The sequence below is a fragment of the Schistocerca piceifrons genome, chromosome 1 (genome assembly GCF_021461385.2).
Source record: "Schistocerca piceifrons isolate TAMUIC-IGC-003096 chromosome 1, iqSchPice1.1, whole genome shotgun sequence".
In the NCBI taxonomy this organism is placed as follows: Eukaryota; Metazoa; Arthropoda; class Insecta; order Orthoptera; family Acrididae; genus Schistocerca; species Schistocerca piceifrons.
The window spans coordinates 777,717,498-777,743,093 of record NC_060138.1 but is presented as its reverse complement, the minus strand read 5'-3'; the positions used below and the strand labels follow the sequence as shown (position 1 = coordinate 777,743,093).

General features: G+C 41.5%; 1 protein-coding gene across 4 annotated transcripts in view; it reads right to left on the bottom strand.

The window, feature by feature from the left end:
• LOC124712666 (synaptic functional regulator FMR1) overlaps nt 1-25,596 on the bottom strand; it is a 240,306-nt gene that overhangs the window by 3,906 nt on the left and 210,804 nt on the right. For 3 of the 4 annotated variants that reach the window (XM_047242889.1, XM_047242890.1, XM_047242891.1), the window contains 2 exons: nt 25,257-25,532; nt 21,555-21,677 (listed from right to left, as the gene is read on the bottom strand). In XM_047242889.1, the coding sequence (XP_047098845.1) occupies nt 21,555-21,677; nt 25,257-25,532 (399 nt within the window). The remainder of the gene's footprint in view (nt 1-21,554; nt 21,678-25,256; nt 25,533-25,596) is intronic. The other variant, XM_047242892.1, reaches the window with a different exon arrangement.

The following is a 25,596-nucleotide window of genomic DNA, read 5'->3' as shown; positions in this document are numbered from 1 at the left end:
AGGGGGGCGAGGGCGAGGGCGGGGCGGCGAAGGCCGAGGGGGGCGAGGGCGAGGGCGGGGCGGCGAAGGCCGAGGGGGGGCGAGGGCGGGGCGGCGAAGGCCGAGGGGGGCGGGGGCGAGGGCGGGGCGGCGAAGGCCGAGGGGGGCGGGGGCGAGGGCGGGGCGGCGATGGCCGAGGGGGGCGGGGGCGAGGGCGGGGCGGCGAAGGCCGAGAGGGGCGGGGGCGAGGGAGCGGAAGAGGGTGGGAAGGGGGGCGAAGGACGAGAGGGGGGGCGAAGGGCGGGGGGCGAGGGGCGGAAGTCAGAGGTGTGGGGGGCGAGGGGGGGAAGTCAGAGGGGGCGGGGGCGAGGGGGGAAGTCAGAGAGGGTGAGGGGGGGAAGTCAGAGAGGGTGAGGGGGGGGGGAGTCAGCGAGGGTGAGGGGGGGGAGTCAGAGAGGGTGAGGGGGGGAGTCAGAGAGGGTGAGGGGGGGAGTCAGAGAGGGTGAGGGGGGGAGTCAGAGAGGGTGAGGGGGGGAGTCAGAGAGGGTGAGGGGGGGAGTCAGAGAGGGTGAGGGGGGGAGTCAGAGAGGGTGAGGGGGGGAGTCAGAGAGGGTGAGGGGGGGAGTCAGAGAGGGTGAGGGGGGGAGTCAGAGAGGGTGAGGGGGGGAGTCAGAGAGGGTGAGGGGGGAGTCAGAGAGGGTGAGGGGGGGAGTCAGAGAGGGTGAGGGGGGGAGTCAGAGAGGGTGAGGGGGGGAGTCAGAGAGGGTGAGGGGGGGAGTCAGAGAGGGTGAGGGGGGGAGTCAGAGAGGGTGAGGGGGGGAGTCAGAGAGGGTGAGGGGGGGGAGTCAGAGGGGGTGAGGGGGGGGAGTCAGAGAGGGTGAGGGGGGGGGAGTCAGAGAGGGTGGGGGGGGGGAGTCAGAGAGGGTGGGGGGGGGAGTCAGAGAGGGTGAGGGGGGGGGGAGTCAGAGAGGGTGAGGGGGGGGAGTCAGAGAGGGTGAGGGGGGGGAGTCAGAGAGGGTGAGGGGGGGGGAGTCAGAGAGGGTGAGGGGGGGGAGTCAGAGAGGGTGAGGGGGGGGAGTCAGAAAGGGTGAGGGGGGGGGGAGAGTCAGAGAGGGTGAGGGGGGGGGAGTCAGAGAGGGTGAGGGGGGGGGAGTCAGAGAGGGTGAGGGGGGGGGGAGTCAGAGAGGGTGAGGGGGGGGGAGTCAGAGAGGGTGAGGGGGGGAGTCAGAGAGGGTGAGGGGGGGAGTCAGAGAGGGTGAGGGGGGGGAGTCAGAGAGGGTGAGGGGGGGAGTCAGAGAGGGTGAGGGGGTGAGTCAGAGAGGGTGAGGGGGTGAGTCAGAGAGGGTGAGGGGGGGAGTCAGAGAGGCTGAGGGGGGGAGTCAGAGAGGCTGAGGGGGGGAGTCAGAGAGGCTGAGGGGGGGAGTCAGAGAGGCTGAGGGGGGGAGTCAGAGAGGCTGAGGGGGGGAGTCAGAGAGGCTGAGGGGGGGAGTCAGAGAGGCTGAGGGGGGGAGTCAGAGAGGCTGAGGGGGGGAGTCAGAGAGGCTGAGGGGGGGAGTCAGAGAGGCTGAGGGGGGGAGTCAGAGAGGCTGAGGGGGGGAGTCAGAGAGGCTGAGGGGGGGAGTCAGAGAGGCTGAGGGGGGGAGTCAGAGAGGCTGAGGGGGGGAGTCAGAGAGGCTGAGGGGGGGAGTCAGAGAGGCTGAGGGGGGGAGTCAGAGAGGGTGAGGGGGGGGGAAGTCAGAGAGGGTGAGGGGGGGGGGAAGTCAGAGAGGGTGAGGGGGGGGGAAGTCAGAGAGGGTGAGGGGGGGAAGTCAGAGAGGGTGAGGGGGGGGAAGTCAGAGAGGGTGAGGGGGGGGAAGTCAGAGAGGGTGAGGGGGGGGGAAGTCAGAGAGGGTGAGGGGGGGGAAGTCAGAGAGGGTGAGGGGGGGGAAGTAAGAGAGGGTGAGGGGGGGGAAGTCAGAGAGGGTGAGGGGGGGGAAGTCAGAGAGGGTGAGGGGGGGGAAGTCAGAGAGGGTGGGGGGGGGAAGTCAGAGAGGGTGGGGGGGGGGAAGTCAGAGAGGGTGAGGGGGGGGAAGTCAGAGAGGGTGAGGGGGGGGAAGTCAGAGAGGGTGAGGGGGGGGAAGTCAGAGAGGGTGAGGGGGGGGGGAAGTCAGAGAGGGTGAGGGGGGGGGAAGTCAGAGAGGGTGAGGGGGGGGGAAGTCAGAGAGGGTGAGGGGGGGGAAGTCAGAGAGGGTGAGGGGGGGGGAAGTCAGAGAGGGTGAGGGGGGGAAGTCAGAGAGGGTGAGGGGGGGGGAAGTCAGAGAGGGTGAGGGGGGGGGGAAGTCAGAGAGGGTGAGGGGGGGGGAAGTCAGAGAGGGTGAGGGGGGGGGGAAGTCAGAGAGGGTGAGGGGGGGGGAAGTCAGAGAGGGTGAGGGGGGGGGAAGTCAGAGAGGGTGAGGGGGGGGAAGTCAGAGAGGGTGAGGGGGGGGAAGTCAGAGAGGGTGAGGGGGGGGAAGTCAGAGAGGGTGAGGGGGGGGGAAGTCAGAGAGGGTGAGGGGGGGGAAGTCAGAGAGGGTGAGGGGGGGGGAAGTCAGAGAGGGTGAGGGGGGGGGAAGTCAGAGAGGGTGAGGGGGGGAAGTCAGAGAGGGTGAGGGGGGGAAGTCAGAGAGGGTGAGGGGGGGAAGTCAGAGAGGGTGAGGGGGGGAAGTCAGAGAGGGTGAGGGGGGGGAAGTCAGAGAGGGTGAGGGGGGGAAGTCAGAGAGGGTGAGGGGGGGGGAAGTCAGAGAGGGTGAGGGGGGGAAGTCAGAGAGGGTGAGGGGGGGAAGTCAGAGAGGGTGAGGGGGGGAAGTCAGAGAGGGTGAGGGGGGGGGGAAGTCAGAGAGGGTGAGGGGGGAAGTCAGAGAGGGTGAGGGGGGAAGTCAGAGAGGGTGAGTGGGGGAAGGCCGAGGGGGGGCAGAAGTTTGTCACCTGTATTTACACTCTGTTGTGTATATAAGTCAGTAACAAATACTTTTAATGCAGCCAAGCTGTGTCGCCTATGTGGTACTCGAGAACAGGCTAAAAAATTAATGGTGACAATGACAAATTTAACAAAGACTAACAATGCAATGTCACCTTCCAAAATGACTCTTTCTGCTCACCACAAACAGTTGAGAGAAACATTAAAAACCCTATGGATAACTTATACCTATGATGACAGCATGGAATTTACAGAGTATATTACAGTTTATAAAATGGAGACATTGTGTTGCCAGTGTAACACAGCAATCATGTTTTATAATTATATGAACAAAGCAAACTCTAGATCATATTTTTTACTATAGTAATTATTGTAATGATCTTCGGCTCTAAAATATGTTGAATACAATAGCTGTCATCCTCTCTGTATTTTGGATCTGAAGATAGCCTTATTTTGAAAAACTGGTCATTACATTAACAGTGTGTGATAATCTCCCTTTTGTTAAAATATTACAGTTTATTGAGAAAGCTGGTAACTGGAGAAATGGGTTAATGGGCAGATACAAAACTGCAAGTTATCCTCATGACAAGCTCGTTTAGTCCGAACGTGAGTGTAGGAGAGAGTGAGTCAGTGTGGTAACTCTGAATCTCCCCAGCATTCAGTCTATTATTTCATGCCTAATCCCCTGTCATCCAGATTTGATACATAAGTTTGTAACTCTGTTTACCGGTAACAGACATAATATACAGCAGCTCAACAATTTTGAATTATGTCTGATAGAAACATAACAATGAAATTAATCAATTACTTGTAATATAATGTAAATGGACAGATAAAAGATCTATTCACCAAACGGAGGCAGGGGAACATATTTACATCTCACTGCGTTCGGTACGTCTCCCCTGACTCAGGGTTCTGGGTGACTCTTCTAAATTGTGCCTTTTTGCCTAAACCTCTCCATTCCGTTTCCTTCGCCTCTTTTCCTTCCCATTCAACTCTTCTGCCACAAGAAGGAGCCACTGGTTCCAAAAGATTATAAATTCTATCCGTGTGTGTGTGTGTGTGTGTTTTTGTTATATTATCTGATAGAAACAGTATTTTTATACATTACAACCATCACATAGCCAGAATACAACAGAACAAGATCACAGAAGAACAGTTACAGAATAGGCAATGAAAACTTGAAGTAATCTGCACACAGCACCTGCTGGTGCAAAACCTGATTAAACAGAGTGATCCAACTAAGTTGTCATGTCATATATTTCCTGAACCATTACGATATCATAATAAGTTTTCGTCAAGTTGAAATGTGAGAAAACCTCAATAATGATGTATAATCTCTTTTCACAGCTATATTTATTAAAGAAGAATCAAGTTCAATTTTTCAAATGAAACAGTAATTGAAGTTGTTAATATTGTTGTTCTAAATGATAGGAATTCAATGGTGTTAATCTTCAAAATTCAATTTGTAGTTTTGGATAAATTAAAATACTTAGAACTTGAGGTTTATGTGTGTTAAATATGAAAACGACTGCTTTCTTATGTGGAAGTTTCTGGTTTCACACCTAAATAAGAAAATCTTACATTGGATGAGGGAGAACAACATAGAGTTGTCACGATACTGGTGTGAAAGGGGATACAGAGGAAGTGTAGCTTCCATTATGCCTGTGTAGTTCAGGTGTGTTGAGTGCTGGTTGGTTAGGAACAATAACTGTCTTTCACTACCTCAATGACAAACTAGGTATGCTGCTTCTTTATGGAGCACGCGAAAGGAACATGAAGAGAACAGCCGAGTTGTGTGCACAAAGGTATCCTTTATATACCAAAGGCATCCACCGCCCTTTCAGTAAAAATTTTTTGTACATTTGCTAAACTGTCAGTGTCATTCTAATTCTCATTAAGATACCACTGGTCAGGTGTCTTAATGAGAATGACAATTTAATAAATGTGCAAAAAATTTTTACTGAAAGGACAATGGATCATTGGGTAAGCTTGCAACAAGCAGAGTGAAGGAAATAGTCGTTCTGGTAGCTGTTGCTTCTATTCCATAAGTTAGTTCCAAAGAAATTGTTAGTGCCTGTGATACGAACCAGCCCAGCACTGTTGTATGCAAACAGCATCCATCCACCATATGTCCCTTCATGAGCAGAATAAGCAGGAAGATTGCAGAAAACACATGGAATTCTGTTGCTCGATTCTGATGCAGTATCAGTTCAGTTGGTACTTTCTACAAACAATTCTCTTTAGCTATGAAGCTACCTTCATAAATCATAGAAAGCGGACTGTAATAAATATCTGTATGTGTTACTGGGCTGCTGAGAATCCACACTGGCTGAGGCAAGTTGATCATCAGAGGCAGTAGAGAGTGAACGTTCAGTGCAAGATTATTGAAAACTAAGTGACTGGTTCTTATTTTACTGCAGGAACTAAAATGGATAAAAGGTGTGCACAATACCTTATGGAAGTGCTACTGGTCATTGTAGAGAAAGTACCACTTCAAATATGTACAGGTATGTGGCACTAGCACAATGGAGCCCTCTCAGCTCTTTTCTCATCACCGCATGTGGCATGAAGGGGTTACCAGTTGGCCTGCACATTTACTTGATTTGATGCCACTGGACTTATTCTGTGGGGTAAACTAAAAAGTAAAAAATACATTCTTGGCCTTGGGGAACAAAAAGAAGTCAGCTGGAATGAGGTTGGGACTGTAGGGTGGCTGCGATAGTGTTGCCACACAACACTTTCTCAGTAACTCATGAATGCAGACGTGTGGCTGGGCACAATGTTGTGATGCATCAGCTATGTAGCACGGCTGTCTTTTTACAGGCTGTGTTGTGTCAAGACTGAAAACGCACCAACTTTTTTGGTGCCACCTTCATTTATTGAATTCGGCATTTGGAAATAAATTTAATATCCAAAGAAATGTAAAAAACAGTGCTTATAAATTTTCCTATTATGTGTATTTTAACTGCGTTGTACATTTCATGAAGTTGAGATGCAGTACATGCATGTTTGAGAGTTGCAGTGGTGCACTACAGTCTGTCACCCTGCAGTACAGAGAGGGTACAGTCTACCACTGGAGCTGACCACCGAGAATGCAGCCGATGGCATTCATCGACAATATTTAAATTGTTAAAAGGAATAGTGGAACTGTAATTTAAAAAAAAAAAAAAAAAAAAAAAAAAAACTAATGGTTCCAATCTGCTTTAACATGGTCTAGATAGGCAGTACCATTTCAACTGACCAAGAAGTCATTTCAGTTCATGAAGGGATAGTATTTGGTAAGAAAGTTGTCAGGAGTGAGCTACTGAGTGCAGTTTGCTGTAATTGGAAGGTAGTACCAACAATATATATTGATTCACTTATCCTTTCAAAATAAATTTTGGAGGATTTGGTTTTTCAATTTCATAGTTAACAAAGTTAGGTTCACCTAACATTTCATATGATGAAGGGAGATCTTTATGTTTAATGGACTGACATAGTTAGCTGCTGTTACAGGAGAATGTTTATGGGCTGTAAGAACAAGAATTAATGATTGCAATTGGGAATTGGTAGTTTGGGATAGTGTACTAGAATCACTATTCCATGTAGTTTTGCCGGTGGTTATGGTAGCACGCTTGGAGGTAACTGAGTTGCGGTTGATTCTGTTATTGCGAGGCACACTGTTAATGATTGAGTTCTTGCTGTACAGTACATGTTTATAGGTTGATTTCTGGAACTTGAGTGAGGTAATGACTAAAGTGCATTGTGTTCAAGGTAACAGATCCTAGCACTTGATAGCAGAAAGTTATTGTCTTGTTCCTATGTGAAAAATCTGCATGTGACTTTGTGAAGATTTGCCTGGTTTAGTCAAAGAGAGATCACAACTTTTAAGAAAACATTATTGAAGGTATTTGTACAGCAAAACTGTTACTTCCGACTTGACAAGTTCAAATGTTTATTTCAACCAGGAGTCTTTAGTGAGTCGTATTGCCAACACCTGAAGAGGTGTTGAGTTTGTTCAGATTGTTTAACTGTATGGAGCAAATTGGTGATGTCAACTAGGTTTTTGGTTTGTCTTTTTTGTTGATGATTACTGCCTGTCAGTAGGGACTTAGGATTTTGCTGGCACTCTTACACCTGCAATAAATTGGCTGTACAGGGTATTGAAATTCAAAGAAATGTAATAAAGCTACAGTACTTAAAATAAAATTGGGTTCCAGGCTTATCACAGAAAATAAGTTGCCCTTCAAAGACCATTTTATTAAACCAATACTGAAGTTGATAAAAAATAGCATGAAAAGGCCTTTCAAATGAAAGCAAAGATATATAATATATTCTAGGTAGTTATAATTATGGAAAATTTAAAGCAAAGAGTTTTAGTTATGTTAGAACCATTTAATTTGAAGATAGAAACAAATAAAATTTTTTAGAGACAATTACTTGAGAATCAAAGACCCACATATTTGGACTGGATTGTATGTATTACAATGCTAACTGCATTTGGCAAAGATAAAAATCAAAGGAAATTGACTAATTTTCAAAAAAGAGAATTGAGTTTGTGTAGATACTAATGTATATTTCTGACATGGCTTGGAGCTTAACCTCTGTGAGGCTGAGACAAATTTTACCACACAAACAATTGTAATTTTTGCTTGATATAAATATTATTAATAATACTGTTGCAAAGCAGTTTTTGCTACTGATAGACTTGATGTTGATGAGGGAAGGATCTCACTTTTAATGTCCATTCTTATATTAATTTTGACTCCTAAGTCTGGAAAGATTTTCGTTAATACACTGGTACTAGTGTGCTATGTATAGATTGTGTTGTGTGCTAAGTTTTAAAAGCATTCAAGTTACTTGCCACAGCTAATGAAAGTTAATATAGCCTGTGAAAATATTGTTAGGCAGCTAATTTCTGTTAACAGCATTTATGTTAAAAAAAGGCATGAAGACTGTAATTGTTCCGAAAGAACGGATACCAATGATGACCAAGCAGCTTCTCTCGAAAGAAATGATAATTAATCGAAACCCTCAGCTGCCAACAGATGATGTTGATATACCTCAATGGGGACAGCTGAAGATGTATGCCCCGAATGGGACTTGAACCCGATATCTCCTGCTTACATGGCAGACGCTCGATCCATCTGAGCAACCGAGGGCACAGAGGATAGCGCGACTGCAGGGAATTATGCCTTGCACGCTTCCGGTGAGACCCACAGTCCCAACTGTCCACAACTTACATTTGTAATGTTCTAAAGATCTCATGGGAAGTGTGCAAGGGATAAGTCCCTGCAGTCATGTTAACCTCTGTGCCCTCGGTGGCTCAGATGGATAGAGCGTCTGCCAGGTAAGCAGGAGACCCCGGGTCTGAGTCACCATTGGGGGACACATTTTCAGCTGTCCCCATTGAGGCATATCAACAGCACCTGCTGGCAGCTGAGGGTTTCGATTAATTATCATTTCTGTAAAAAAAATAACTAACCGTGATTACTATACTTCTGAATACTATGATTACTTTTAGAAAATTCACGAATACGTATGAGCACTCCATTAAGAACTAAGAAATCTTTGTGGGAATACAGATAAGTCATATATATTAACACTAAAATTGCTTATACATATACTAAATATTTTGTGCTCGAAAATCTATATTCAGGTGCAATAGAAAAAAAAGGGACAAATTATACTGTAGGGTGACACTACCAAGTATGCCAAGTGTCAACCAGAATTGAGAACCAAACTTACTGTACTGATTTGTACAATGCTATGGAAAATAAATTGTTGATCATACTTTTTGTATAAAGTGGTAATGCCCAGTGGAATGCAGATGACCCTTTTTTTACAATCTTTACATAATTGCAGTAAAAATTTTCTGTGGGCAATGTCCTTAGCGTTGTCTTCAATTTCGATTTGCTCATCTTTGCATTCTTCTGTTTTGGGGACACCAGTGTGTGCCAATCAGCACTGTTGCACTTCAGCCTTGTGTTGCACTGAGATGTCCAAGTTTCATCACCAGTAATAACGTTTCGCAAACAATCCAGTTCATTTTCCACACGTTCTTTCAGTTCACTCATGATTAATAGTCAACTGATCTTTTGCTTGTCTATCTATAGTTTGTTGACCAGCTTGGTACACACCTTATGCAAATTCAATTTTTCAATAACGATGTGATGCACAATGGTTTTTGGAGCCTTCAGACTGTCAGTTCACACCCGAACACTCATTTGGTGGTCAGTATTCAACACACCACACACATGAATCATGTTTTCATCTGTTTGGCTTGTAGATGGCCATCCAGAACAGGCATCGTTGTCCTATCTTTCATGGCCCCCCTTGAACTCATAACTTGAACATACAAAAAAATAGACTTTATGTATGCTTTTTAAAAGCATTTCATGAGTTTCTGCAACTTTTTGATCGAGTTTTGTGCACAACTAGATTGCCCATCATTGTTTAAACGTATCCTCCACAACGTGATCTCAAAACAGGTGCATTATATCAGAAATCCTAACGTCAGCAATGCTCGGAGCAGACTGACCCACAGTGTCCTCCCACCTACCTTCAATGGCTTGAATCTGCTGTGACCTGTTGAGATGTACCAGAAAGTATATTTCTTGACTTTGGGACACATCTTTTATAACTATGGAAAAAGAGCATATGTTACTTAGTGATGATTTTTTCACAATTTATTTGAGTGAAAACAAAGTTAGGATATAAATCATATACGAAATGCTGTTGCTGATGACCTAGCAATAATTATGCGGACTCCAGAGAAAGTCGAATATGTCATCGATAAACTTCATGAGGTTGCCATCAAAACCAGTCTCCAAATGATCTGCAACACTGGCAATGAAAAAGTAGCTCACAAATCATGAGCAGAAAAATTACGTAAAGCTTATACAATGACCAGGAACACAAACAATAAGAAATCGCTATCCACCCAAGCCAAACTTCACCACTATCATGCAGTCACTCTTCTAGAAGTGCTCTACGCAACTGAAACATCATCATTAACCATCAACATCAAGAATATTGACAAAATGGAATGGCAAATACTCAGGAAAATATTTGGACCCAAGATTCAGGATGGTATCTGGATGCACAAAAGCTCTGAAGAACTGTACTCAAGGACTGAACGCTTCACGTCAGTTGCACGGAAAAGACGATTGAAATTCTACAGACATTTAGCAAGAATGGATGCCTCTAGAATGACCAAGAAAATCTTCCTTATCATCAAAGGAACTCGCCAAACCAGGGCATGCTGGCTAACAGAAACCCATAATGACCTCAAGGAACTCAGTATTGACCCACTAGAAACCACACTGTGTACGGACAGAAAATCAACACTCATAAATTCACAACCAAAAACCCAACGGAAAACAATCTAAAATTAAAAAACTCATGGATACAAGAAAGAAAATAATAATAATAATAATAATAATATAGGAAATATCAGAGGTGAACAGCTTAGCTGAATCACCCTGTATATTCAAGTTTTCAGCTTGTCCCACAAATGATTGCTGTGTGCTGATTGTTCCACAAAACAACTAAACTAAGGGTAAGAGAATCTGTAAAGTTTTGATGAAAGTGTTAACTCTCACAGTATGAGTGCTACAAATGTAACTGGATCTTTATCTTTAGATAATTAAACAGCGAAAAGAGATTGTGTGTGAAGTGTCAGATTAGGATTGCTTTCCGCACATATATTTGAGAATTCCACAATTTTATTGCGTGAAGAAGCTATTTAGATCGGTCTGATATATCTGCAACATTTCCCTGTTGCTGTTGAAAATGAATTACTGCATTATAATGTATTTTATGAATGGGATGTGCCACTTTGTATTGTTTACTGTATGTATTGAGGTACAGGGATTCAGTGTACTAGAACTGTAGACAGGTAACTGCAAAAAATAATAAATTAATTATACATCTTTTTTTTAGGAGGTGCTTCACGACTACGCCTCTTACTACCATGTTACACTATAGAACACGTTTGGCTTTTGCCAAGAGTGAATAAGTTTGTTTCTTGAAAGGATAGAGTACTGTTCTGTGGTGTAAACTGGTTGAAAAGAAAGATGAAGCGAACCTATATTACCTCCGGTTTCTATCACTGCTCATGCTATATCTCTTACTTAGAAAAGACAGTTGTGTACATGTAGTGTTCCATTACAAGAAATTTGCACATTTATGTCCACATGAGGTGTAGTGCATGATGATCTCCTCCCCCTCCCCCCTTATTAATCTGAAGACAAGCAGAATGAGTTTGTTTCAATTCCCACATATGAATTTCATGTGGCTGCCACACAGTCTCATAAAAAAGTTATATCACCTAAAACTCTCACATCCATTGCATTTCCTAAGTGTAGAGGCTGCCATTTGTGTGTATAACACCACACAACTTCACCTGGTGTCTTAAATCTAGTACTTCCAATCATTCTGTTTATGAAGTTTGAGTGACTGCTTTGGCAAAACTGTGTGTTGTTCAGAGGAGTTACTTCCAGATTATCTTGGATAAAGCAACTTTGTGCAACTGTTCCAACCAACAAACCATAAATGTTTAATTCAGGGAAATATCCACAACATTGGGCACATGATATAGTGCAGTGAGGGCCGATACAATTCTATAACAAAACACCAGACATTAAAAGGGAACTGAGGAAGGAACAATTATCTTCAAAGGTGCAAATTCCATGCAAAGAAGAACAATATGCATCTAAAAAGTTAGGTGAATGGTCTCAAAAAATAAAGGAAACAATTGTTACAAACAAAATAATGGCCTTCAAAGCAATCAACATTAACTACACTTCTGACATCAGTTGTAAAGCTGTTAGAAAATTTCAGCAAATGTTTCTTGTAGTATCACTCTAAGCATTTGGGTCCCACATTGTTTGATACCCGCAATGTCTGTGAATGTTCATGAAAAATAGTTTATACTGTCTTTGCTTACCTTAAAATCTGCTGCTCTCATTCTCAAAAACACCTGCCGATGACCCACAAGCTTCTGTCTCACTCGTTTAATGTTGTCTGTGTCTGTGCGTGTTGACCCGAATACAGCCGATCCTCGACACGGTCCTTTCAGTCTCAAAAGCATTTAAAGTACTCACTCACACATACTTCATTCACTGCTACAACACTATATTTGCACTAACATTCCACAAGTCTCAGTCATAGCTTGCCTTAATTTGAAGCAAAACTTCATGTTAACATGTTGCTCCATCCTGCATGACAGGAGGTGGTGGAAGCTTGGTGGGTGTCTTCGAGAATTGAGAACACGAGCTAAAAGAGTGACACTTTATAATTTCAGTTACTGATACAGAAGTATCCAACAAGTTCTACTCAAAAAGAATGACTGGGTTCCTGCAATAGATGACATTCACACAAAGCCTCTCGAAACCCAAGAGCTCTGTGAGCCAAAAATGTTGCAATAATCTGACAAAACCACAGATAGTAAATACTGCCCTGTAATAACAACTGATCCTGGGTCTGTTCTTCATCAGTGCATCTATGAATTTTACCAGTATTTCACAGACAAATTTTTCGACAATGTTATTCACATTTTATCTTCTGATACCACTCCCAAAATTTATTCTCTCAGAAGATATCAGGAGGCAAGGCCACTTTTGAAAGCTGTCACATCATATGCCAACTCTGTTTAAACTTTTGCACAGTCTTTATGTGGGTGCCATCACCAAAGAGCCGTCCAACCAATGAATGGCCATGATCAGACTCTGGTTGAGAGTATATTTGACCACTCAGTGGCAGAATACACTGCTGAGCTACTCAATGCCCCAACTATGTGGTCAGTTGTTACCTTTACTATTTTGATTATTTATATCCCCTCCAGGGCTTTCCATTGTCTTATTTAAGTTGCCACTGTTGATTTTAAACACTCATGAGAAATTGAATTACAGATAGCTGTTGTGGAAGAAATAAAGTGTTCATGTCATTTTGGGGAATAAAACAGTCCATTGTGTTATATTACTGGGATATCCACCATACCTTGTAATGGCTGTCAAGATGATAATCAAATAAACTTAGAGTAAAATGGGAATTGTCACTGCATATGACTGTGGACAGCTTCCTAAGAACATGCAGATACTGGCATTTTCACGTGTTATGTCAAAGGCAAGTACGTCAATATGGGGAAATGTGCTGTCTACATCACTAGAGTCAACTGTTGACAGCAACAATGTGACACTGATAGGAGTTTCCATCAACTATTGTGGATTGTTACAGCAGATAGGGGGGTCACAGTGCTGCAAATCACTCACGAACTCTACATTGCAGAACAACGACAGCAAGTTAGCTATCACAATCTCTCTAACCAGCACCTCATTTCAGCGTACAGAAGTTACTCTCCCATAAATGCACCTCTGTTTAAAAAAATGACTTATACAAATGACCTGTAGATGGTGATTTAATTTTGCTGAAACTAGTAATCATTGTATATTTTTGTGTGATCTCCATCCAATAGAGCTGACAATGTCTTGCAATAATCATAAAGGAAAATTTATTAAACATGATCGACAAGCACAGATTTAATACACAACATGTAACACCTGCAAATCTGAAGTATTTTGGAACACTTTTACATTGGCACACAAGAAAGCAATGTTAAAATTCTACTGAAGCACGATTTATTAATGCGCCGTCCCAGCATCGCGAGCATATGCAGTGCAAGCCCTAAAAAAAATAGCAGTTGCTATTCCTTCTTTTCCTGTACAAAAAAAGGAAGAGTGACATCTGAGCTTGGGCATTTGATGAAAATATGTTAAATGCATTCTGTTTTGCACATCTGAATACTCATGCCTTAGATTTTCTTGCACTATGGGCTAACAAGTGTTCTTCAGGACTGTCAATATCAGCAAAAAGTTTCCACTTGTTTCATACATAATGAATAAGTAAGTACCTAATGGTGTACAGCAAAATTAGTTCATTCAACAGCATCACGGAACAGTAACTGATTGTAATGAGTTAAGAAAAATTGAAAACACTCACTACCAACAAAAAGCTAATGTGCAGACTAATGGCAATACGTTGGAATATGCAGTAATCTGAAGACATTTGATCATCTTTGTTCAACTTGCAAACAATAATATTTAAAGCAACATCAATGTAATAATTTAAGGTAGTAGAAAAGTAATTAACTTTGGGATACACAAATGATTCAGTGAAGCTTGCTGATAAAGCAGAAAGCTCACATCCCTGCTCAGAGAAGTCATATTCAATTGGAAAAGAATACTACTCAATCAACATGAGAAAAAACAATATTAGTGATAGTCATCAAAATAAGAATGAAAATCCAATGAATCAGCAAATCCAGCACATAACAGAAAATCAATATCTCCATTAATTAAGTATTTAAGCCATGCACTCATATGTAAAACAGTTTGATAGACATTAATACACACACTGAGTAGAATGAAGGACATTAAATTAAGTATTCATGAAGCGACTCGACACTGGAATTATTATTTAACAGAAAACAACCAAGAGTCCTGTGGGTAGAATACACTAGGAACAACAACAATATTAAAGGCCAACTGCAAATGAGATGCTGACTACTAACAAATGCAGAATGATGATGCAGTTGGAATACACACACTGCAAAATAAAAACAACAAACTTCTTTCAATTATTTTGAAATGTAAATATTATGTCAGTATCAATATAGTGTCACTATGGAGAAGTCAGAAAATCATCTTACCTAGGGAACATTTGAGAATCATTACTACAGAGCTGAATAAGAAATAGCACTAGCCACATCCATTCTACACCTACACATACAATGAAAAGGCAAAACATTATGACCACCTGTTTAATAGCTTGTCTGTCCATTTTTGGAATGACTTACACCAACTGATTCTGTGCATCTGGGATCTGACAGTTTGTTGGTAGGTTTGTGGCATTGGATTTCTAAGCACAAATCACGTAATTTGTGTAAATAAAGGGCCCGCTGACTTGCATATGTGGTGATGGCACCTGAGAGTGACCCAAATGGGGTTCCTTTGGATTTACATTGGATGAATTTGGTAGCAGAGACATAAACATGAGTTCAATATAAAACTTCTAAAACCATTGAGGCACTGTTCTGGCTCCAAGCCACAGACAACTATACTGCTAAAAGATGACATCACTGTTGGGGAAGACATCACGCATGAAGTGAGGCAGATGTCAGAGTGTCTTTGATTACTACCACAAGTCTCATTCAAGTGCCGGAGAATGTCTCCCATAGCATAATACTGCTCCCACCAGCCTGCTTCCGTGGCATGGTGCAGCTTTCAAGCTGCTGTTCACCTCGATGATGGCGTTTGTGGGGAAAACCATCAACCTACTGTAGTACAATGTGGTTCACCCGAAGAGCCAACACGTTTCCATTGATTGATGGTCTTGTGCCCACTGCAACCTTAACTGAAGATGTCATTGGGTGAACATGTGAACACGTGCTCTGCTGCAGATCTCTATGTTCAACAGTCCACGATGAATGGTGTGCTTCGAAACACTTGTGCATGCAACAGCTTTGTGCTCTTTCGACAAAGGTGCCACAATTCACCATCCATTCTACTTTACAGAGCAGACCAGCCTCCGAACCCCATGTTCTATGAAGGGCCGTGGACGTCGAACCATTCAGCACCTAGTAGTAGTTTCACTGTCCTGCTACCTCTTCCCATAAATGCTCATGACAGTAGCATGTGAACATTCAACCATTGCTGTTTTGGAGATACTTATTCACAGGCTCTGCGTAGTAATAATCTGCCTCTTGTCAAAGTTTCTTATCTCAATGGATTTCCCCATTTGCAGCCCATATCTTCGCTAGGGTGACTCCTCATCTGTGTCTGCTCGACTTACATACTTCTGTTACTGTGTCACGTGCCCACAATACACCAGGCGGCATCAAATGTCGCAGTGATCATAATGTTTTAGCTCATCAGTGTATACTTCACATCACTGTACGGTGTGTAGCATGGGGTATTTTGTACACCTATTCAGATTACCTACCATATTTCATTTGCATATTAACCAGTGGACAAAATTACTGCCTTTATGCCTTGGTAAAGGTCCTAATCTCTTATCTTACTCAAATATCTTTATGAGATATTCACAATGGAGTAGAATTGTCACACAGCTTTCCCCCAAAGTCCACTTCTCTAAAATGTTACCAACAACTAAGTTACAGCTCTCTCATACCTTCATATGGGCTATATTGACCTACCAATGCAACTCTTTAATTGTTTTGGTACCCACTGTAATTCCTACTTGTTTAGGAGTCCGAATGTTGATACAGTGCTTTAGAACTGGATGCACTGCATTTTCTGAGATTCCATCTAAGAAAGGTATGTTTCCCATTTGCTTTCCCTGCTACAGATTTGTGTGTACATTCCATTTCATCTCACTTCTTAGTGGAGTATTTAAATGATTATATGTGCTTCATTTGTTCAATCTCTTAACTGGGTACTACTAAGGTCTTCCTCTTTATTTATGACATTTTGTGAATTTATTCTGCTTATGGAGAGGTGATATTCGTTGTACCAAGTGAGAAAATTGTGGTCAAAGCTTTCTGTATTTCCTTACAATTTTTCAATCATAATTTTTCTGCAAAGATTATCAGTTAACAATATATAGTGTTGCTGAACCTATTCGATGCCTAATTTATGTATATTAAGACCACTAGTGATTCTTAAGCTTCCCGAGGGGCACATCCAATGTTTGTTCCATTTCTGCTGAATATTCATTGCCCTGTATAAGTACTAAGTAAAAAATTCACTGAGCCAACTGCATTATCTATAAAGATACCCTGTAAGATAATATCTTGATTATTAATAAACTATACAGTGCAGTGCCAAATGCCTTTCAGAAATCTAAGCAGCTGGCCTTCACTTACGGTAAGAAAGACATTGTATGGGAATAAAGCAAGCTGTGTTTCACACAAGTGGTTTTCTCTGAATGCATGTCAATTCTATGAGAAAAGCCCCTTTTCCTCCGGGCTTCTTTTATCCCTTCTGTAAACAGACGTGACTGGAGCTCTTTTCTAGTCTGGTGAGGCTACTTGCAGCACAAGAGGTTTTAAACAAATTTGGGATAGGGAATGGTCTAATACCACAGTGCATTCAGTATAGAATATAATAGAAAGTCTTTCAGATCCTGACACCTTGTTGGCCTTAAGTAGTTTTTTAGTAGTGTGTGTGTGTGTGTGTGTGTGTGTGTGTGTGTGTGTGTGTGTGTGTGTGTCCATGCAGTGATTAAACAAGATATGGTATTATTCTCTTGCATGTCCATTCAGTGATTTAACAAGATATGGTAGTACCATCCTCCATGTATACATATTTAATTGTGAAAAATTAATATTTTGGCTTTCTGTTTGTAGTCTTTAGTTGCAATGCGAGATTGGTTCAACTTCCTATTATTTACTGATAGATATTTGAGCCAGTATCTCTCTAAGGAGAGAATTGCCAATGCCCAGGCGACAGGATATTTATGATCAGTGATCAAAAATGAGGTGAATAATTTTATTAGAAACAAAGTAATAATCTTGCATGGAATCTGATTTAATCTCCTTCAAAGTACTGTGCTTGGCTAGCAACGCACTTATCCCAATACTGACTCCATGACTGTAAACATTTCTCGAAGGCTTCCTTTGGAAGAGCGTTCAGCTGCTCTGCTGTGGACCTCATGGTGTCAAAATCTTTTCCTTTAAGCATGGTTTTAATTTTTTGGAAGAGATAAACATGATGAAAAAGGTCAATTTGGACAGACAGCACACTTTTTCTGGCAAAAAATTCATAAACCAAAGCGAGGCGTAGCACAGTGCATTGTCATGATGCAGGAAGCCACTGGCCCATTTTTATGGTTTCTTTCTTTGTATATCGTTTTGCATACCTTGCAGTATTCCTTTGTAAAATTCAAAAAATGGAAAATCCAGGATGAAATGTAACAACATTACAAAAAGGATAGTTATACTCACCATACAGTGGAAATGCTGAGTCGCAGATAGGCACAACAAAAAGACTGTCACAGAAAGTGAGCTTTTGACCAACAAAGCCTTTGTTGGAAAGATACAACATACACATACCTTCACATTCTTGTAAACACAACTCATACACGCATGACCAGTATCTGGTAGTTGGGACCAGACTGCCATTGGGAACACTGAATTTTCATCTCATGGTCATACTCTTAGACACTAAGGTCCATCTCCAGTTAAAATTTTGGAAATGCACACTGATACACAGTTTTCCTTCTGTTCATTACTCAAAAGCCTTGAAACAAATTTTGCTCTTGCTTACGTAATTTGGAAATTACTGGTTAAGATGCTTTGCACATACCCGTATGAAATGCTAAATTCTTCAGTAAGCTTTTGAATAGGTATTTGCTTGTTTGAATGAACAATTTTTGCCGCTTTTCACAATTTTTTTTTAAGGTTAATGGACATCTCGAATATTGCTTGTCTTCTACTGACTCATTTCGACTTTTAAATTGCTCATGCCACTTGTAAACTGCCCTCAGAGATACAGCATTATCACCATACATCAAACTTCAGCATTTCATAAGTTTCTTTAGCATTTTTGCAACTCAAAACAGACAATGTTCACACACTGTTTGAAAACCATGATGCATGCCAAACACGGTAAACACAACCTCATTCTACCATTTCTGGATGATGACTGACAAGATAGAACGTGTTTCACCTTGATGCTGACTGTCACAACAGATCAGGCCATTGGACAAATCACATCAAATGGCTGTAGTGTCAGCAGTTGCTGCTAAATAAATTCACTCACCGTATTTTTTGATCACACCTCATATTAAAGCTGCAGTGGTGGTAGTGGTGGTAGAAGTAGTAGTAGTAGTAGTAGTAGTAGTAGTACATGAGATTAATGTGTTACACAGGACATGCTTTGCACCAATCACGAAACAACACTAAGTTGAATACGGCAGAATTTTTCTTCTTCAAAGAACCAAAATGCTACTTATGACATGGTATAGATAACAACATACAAAATCAAACAATGAAACATCGAGGGAGGAAAAAAAACAATATGGAAAGATATATTGCCACTCACCACAAAGATGCGGCACTGAGTGGCAAACGTGCACAATGAAAAAGAATGCTAGAAATATTCAGCTTTCGGACAAAGGCTTTCATCACAATTAGAAAAGTAGTACACATTCAGAATTAGAAAACTTGCACACAATTCACACAAGAACAAATTACAAATACATGGCCACTGCCAACTCTGGGCAGTGAGGCTCGATTCTTTTTAATATTGACTCATTTTAGGAATGAAGGTGAGGCATGGTTCAAGGTTAGGAAACAACAAGAATGATCTGGGGGCAGTCGGAGTGGATTATGGTTAGATGAAGGAGTAAACTGAGCCAGGCAGAGTTCAATATTGGTTTTGGATTGAGTCTGATTGGTAGAGTTAGTAGAAAAAAGGCCACTGCAAGGGCCATAAGGAGAATGTCTTTAACAATCAAACACAATTGAATTTGAGAGTGGGGCAGAAGGTAATGCCTTTTGAAAGTGCTGAGACTTGTGTGGGACAGTGGCTTTTGGAGGACAGGTATGCAACTCTGTTGTGCATCCATTTAGGCTCTGAGTTTTACTGGGTGGTGATGGAGAGTTCCTTAGGATGTGGTAAAACCAGTATGTCTGCAAGGGAGTGTTTGGCAGATATGAGAGGATGCAGCGAAGGTATGACAGAGGCTCTTGCAGTCATGGTGGACAGTAGCAATCCACGGTAGGATTATGAGGAACAGAATGAACAGTTTTTTGAGTTGGCACTGTGGATGCTGCTTTAATTACTGGAGGGCAACAGTTTCAGTCTGAGAAATGGAATGCAGGAGTGTGTTTGCATTGCAAGTGAATTTTATGGATAGAGAGGAGGTAGTTTACGGTGTTTTGGGCATGATTTACAAGGTTTGCAAGACTAGAATGGTGAGGGGTAATGAACTGATGGAATTTGAATAGATAGAGATCAGTGCCAAAGGACGAGATTGCACCTGGAGATAGGTAATTTGACAATCAGGCGATTTGGGGATTACATGAATGAGGCCACCATGAATAAACAGTAAGTAGGACTAGGTTCTGGTTAGGGCAGGGAAATTTTCTGTATTGACACAGATGGAAGGAGCAATAATCCATAGTGGAGGGTAAAAAAACGCAGAAAAATGTGGAATATTGAGTAAAACTAAAAGGGGAAAACCGACAAAAAAGGCAAAACAGGTGTAGTATAATGAAAAGATGGGAAACCTGAGTAGCGTTTGAAGAGGGGTAGTGAGTTCAGTTTGAAGGTCGAGTGATTATATTAGCACGAAGAATGTTGTACATGAGCATTTAAACAGGGTGGCTTGGAAGTCAGAGCTTCACAGGATGTGTGGTATGCAGTGGACAGCATTTGTAGTTGGGGAGGTAACAATAAAATATTAGAAAGTACAGAAAGGGTATGAAAGACATTGAGTAGTGTAAAGCTGTACAGAAGGCAAACAGTACTGGATTGTGGGATCGAAGGGAAGGCATTAGGCACATCCTGGAAGAATTAACAACAATAGGGAAAGGATAGATTGCTATTCACACCACAGAGGAGGCACTGAGTTGCAGACAGGCAGAGTGAAAAATAATGCTAGAAATATTCAACTTTTGGATAAAGTCCTTCGTCAGAAGTAGACGTAGACACACACACACACACACACACACACACACACACACACACACACACACACAACCAGCCATTGACTCGTCTCTGGGCACAGCACCGATCAAAGATATCTAGACTCAGAGACAACACAGTGTGTGTGTGGGCGCGTGCACTCACGCATGTGTTAGAGAGAGAGAGAGAGAGAGAGAGAGAGAGAGAGAGAGAGAGAGAGGCATGGGTGAATGTGTTTATTGTTTCATCTGCATTCAATGAAGGACTTATTCTGACAGCCATATATTCTTTTTCATTATACCTGTTTGCTAATTAATGCCCTTCCATATGGTGAGCAACAATCTCTCCTTTTCATATTATTGTTACAAAAATCTGTGTGTTTGTATTTGATGTGTATAGAGTTTTAGTGTTACTTTACTCCGGTGCCACAGCTAGACAGAAAGTGATAAGAAGTGGCAGCTATTATCTCTCGCAAAAATTCAGAAATTTTAGTAATTGGGTTTTGTGTTGTGCACTGTTTTTTTTCCATTTCTTCTCCTGATGATCTTACCTTCTTCCCCCATCATCAGTTCTGTTCACTTTTCCCATACACCAGATTATTTGTCATCTTCTCCTAACATATTGTTTCATTTTCCTCCAGCACTAACTATATCTCATGTTGCACGCACAACTTAAGCATGACAGTTTCTGGGAATGAACTGGTGCTCAGAAAGGCAAATAAAGCACTGTTTGTGCTGGATGCATTTCGCTTATCACATGTATACAATAATTTTCATGACACACACACACACACACACACACACACACACACACACACACACACACACACACGTTATTTTTCTGATGAACTATAAATAAATTACTTACAATTTGTAGCAGCTTTGCAACTCATGACTGTAAGTAGTGAACTTACTGCAGTCTTTTCCTTTATCTCTGTTCTTTGCCCTACTAAGTATAACAGCAGTTACTTGGGTATTCTGCAGTTCTGATACAGTATTGACTCTTACCAGTTCCTTCAGTGCTACTGGTGTTAATGTTCTCTCCAGAAGGTGTCTGGCTACGCTGACGTATCCTGCGCCTGTGTCTTCTGCGGCGGCGAGTTCTGGAGCCCTCGACGCTCGACACTGACTCTACATGGGACATGACACACAACCTTTTGTGACCAGCAATAACTGATCAACTAAAAAGATCTTCACTGAAATCTTTAAGCCACTTTTTGACAATAATAGTTTTTTTTCCTTTAATACTGTTTTTGTTACACATCAGTAAGGTGAAAACAAAATTTCTTAGACATATGTTCCATCAAGAATATAAATGCATAGCATAAGAGGAGATTTACTGAGAACTTGCTAACATTCAATTACTAAGACGAAATTTATATAAATTGTTTTAAGACTGCATTAATGCCTTAACATTAATGTTAAGTAAATATGGCAAACTAACTAGGGATTAGGTAAATATTGCAAGCAGAATGCAAATGCTTTTATTTTATTTTACATTAGTTGGCTGCATTCTCGCTGTTAAGATTCTAGGTTACTGATGGTCACAAATGGGAAGCTGTCCTTTTGCTCCACATGCAAAAGCTGTATCACAAAATTGTGAGAGGAATTTTACAACTGCCATCTCAATATACCTCACAATCCTTCCTGGTGTCACACTTTTCATTTTCAAAGCCTACCACATCATATTTTTCTATATACTGAGGATGTTAAGGGAGTTATCACGAGTTCTGGAGGGGGAAATTTCAAATATAGAGAAAAGCACCTGCTTGACAAATGCTCAAACTGGAAAATGGCAGGAAGGCTGACAATGTAAAAACTAATGGAAAATTTAATAATGGAAAACGTTAAGCATTCAGAACCTGAAGCAGCTTTGCTAGGAGCTGAAGGCAAGGGACGAGGTAGGGACAAGTTTAGACAAGATAGGAAAGCTTCTCGTTATTCATCTGTGGACTCTCTCCTTAGCAATAGTTCCTAATTTTTTTGTTACCTTTAACACTTTTCTCAACAGTTCCTTTAGATGAAAGCAATTTTGGCTTCTGATCAAGCAACGAATGTTCCTCAAAGCTTGGTACGCTTTATCACCCACATTTATTAGAACTGGTCTAGTTACTCCGGTTTTGGTTGTAGGTTAAGTAGATGCTTCTTGTCTACCTCAAACAGTTGGTAAGGAAATGGTTACTCATTTTAGTCATATATAGCAAATTTGATGAAGGATAAAAACAGTGGGATAAACAAATGCATTACTTACCCAATTTAATGGAGTTGCATGAAATGTAACACAAATGGCTCATTGAGTGTAAAAACATTGAACACACAGTAATGGAGTTTCAATCAGTTATGCTTCATGGTAACCCACTGCTAATTAATTCAACATTAATATATACATCAAACTATGGTTGCACCACAAGAAGTCCACTGTCAGAGAGGTGAGGATCAGTGTAAGAGGAAAGTGCCCTATGCGCAAGCCCAACATGAATAGCCAAATGCTACCGGGATCTCACGGACAGTGTCGGAAGTAGTCAATACTGGCAATTCAAGCTGTAGTATTGGTGCTAGGTAACAATTCTACGAGCTGCCACAATTTCTCCTGGCATGGGGCAGTAGCCATGTATTATTTATTATTAATGGAAACATTCACACAATTAAGGTTTATCACATCTCAGACAATAATTAATGGCAATTTACATGATTGGTCAATCTATAATTAAAACAATCCACTCATAAAATTACATATGCACATTTTTGTTCGCTTACATGTTTTGTATTGCACAATGGATGTTACTGGATCATAAAATAACTATTTATTCAAAGTAAATAGAGAACATCTAAAACTATGTGAAGACTTGTACTGGTATGTAGCTTAATATATTAATCATTAATCTAATTAGTGAACTCAACTATTTTATAGGCTACATACTTGATTTCGCAGGCTTGTGTTTATAACACTGTACTATTTGGAAATATCTTATTTACACATGTCAGTGTAGACATTTTGAATGTAAACAATTCTGCTTAGAACTTTAGCTTGGGCTCTTATTGCACCAATTGAAGTTTCTTTTTGCTGATGTGCGATTGGGTTCAATACACCTAAGTAGTCACCATCATCATACCACATGGAGCACTAGTTCTGTTGGACAAGAGCTAAATAAGGAAATGGCCTTGGCAATATTGAAGACATTAACTCAACTGATGTATGTGGGTGTCTGGAACTGGATTCTATGCAGGGCGATCAATGACTGGACAACATTACTCTTCAATACAATGTCAGCTGGAAGGCAATGAAAATATTCTCACGTGTGAATAATAGTATAATCTGAATAAACAGTATGAATGGTCACAGGTTTGTTTGATCTGTGGGAGAGTGCCACAGAGATACTGAATAAACTGAGCTGTAAAGTATCCCGAGAAAGTCTATTAATAAAATTTCAAGAACTAGCTTTAAATGATGACTCTAGGAATATACTACAACCTCTTATGTATCACACACACAGGGATCATGAGGAAGATTAGAACAATTATTGCATGCACAGAGGTGTGCACAATCATTCTTCCGGTGCTCCATACTTGAGTGGAATGGGAAGAAACCCTAATAACTGGTACAATGGGACATACCCTCCACCGTGCACTTCACGGTAGTTTGAAGTGTAGACACAAAAGTAGATGTGGACATCTTCAATGTTACTCTTGAAACCCATTTGGTATTTTGAGTATGTATTTTGACCCAGGAATCTGCTTATGACTTCTATTCTCCCAGAACTTTTCGAACAACTACTCTGGCATTCTCTTTTGCCTACTAAGAAATCTGGTCAGTTCTGAATGTTTCTAACTTGATACACTCATTCTTTAGCATTTTTCTGTGCTATTTCACATCTGGTGAAATGGTGGTATAGCTGAAGAACATGAAATTTTATACCTTGGCATCTCCTCTTCTGTTTTGTTAGCCACAGTTTTCGTTTATTTCAGTTACAGAAGACCACATCGCTGTCCGCTTTGCATCACAGCTTGTTGAAATAAAGTTTGTACATTTTCATGTAAATCATGTAAGCACTTTCAAGTGTGTCATTAGGAAAAGGAAAAGCCATCAAAATAATGTTGTGCATAGGTACAGGCTTTTGAAACTATGGATTTAAGGAGGATGTGCCCAGAAATGAGAAAAAGTAAATAGTGATTATTTAAAGAGTAACCTAAGAAATATGATAGTAATTTGCCTGAGGGATTAAATGAAAACTAATTGCCATTAACTAGTAGTTCAAGGTTGTTAATATCCCAATGAAAATTAATCTGAAGACTGTGATTCTAGTGAGCTTTACATGAAGATACACACACCAACAATTTGAAACTAATTCCTGCTGGTGACCTGTATATTGTCACTTGGGATTTGTGTTTCCAGAGCCACTACTCCACTCCAGTGCAGGATTCAAAGAGCTCTTTAATGTAAATTATAATGATGCTATTTAATGCACTGTAGTTGAGAAGGAATTGTTAATGCATGACAAACAACTATGACATAGTTTCTTTTGTTGATATGTAACTAGAAAATTTACTCACCTTACATTGTGCCATAAAACAATAAGACAATAACATTAGGTGAAAAGGACAGGGTGACTTACATTTCAGCTGTGATCCCCATTCCAGAGACTAGAAAATTGGTCAAATACCAAATTTATATTACATATTATTTCTTTATGACATGAAAATTGTTCTTACCATGATCCACACTAGACACATCTTGACTGTCAAGAACTGTCTCTTCATCATCAGTGGTACGTCGACGTTCATCGCGGCGGTTCTCCCTGCGCTGGGATTGCCGACCACTAACAGGAAGTGGAGCACCACCTCCAGACTGCTGTCCCTGAATCACCTGATTGGAAACAGGTTGACGTGAACCACTTCCTGCTGCAGATGACATGTACTGATGCTGCTGACGGGGTGGTAAGTCACGAACTCGCTCATCAGCTGTATCTGGGGTTGCATGCCTTGAACCTGTACATTACAGTGCAGAAACTAGTGTAATAATTGAATTGCATTCTATTATTAAGAAGTCAGC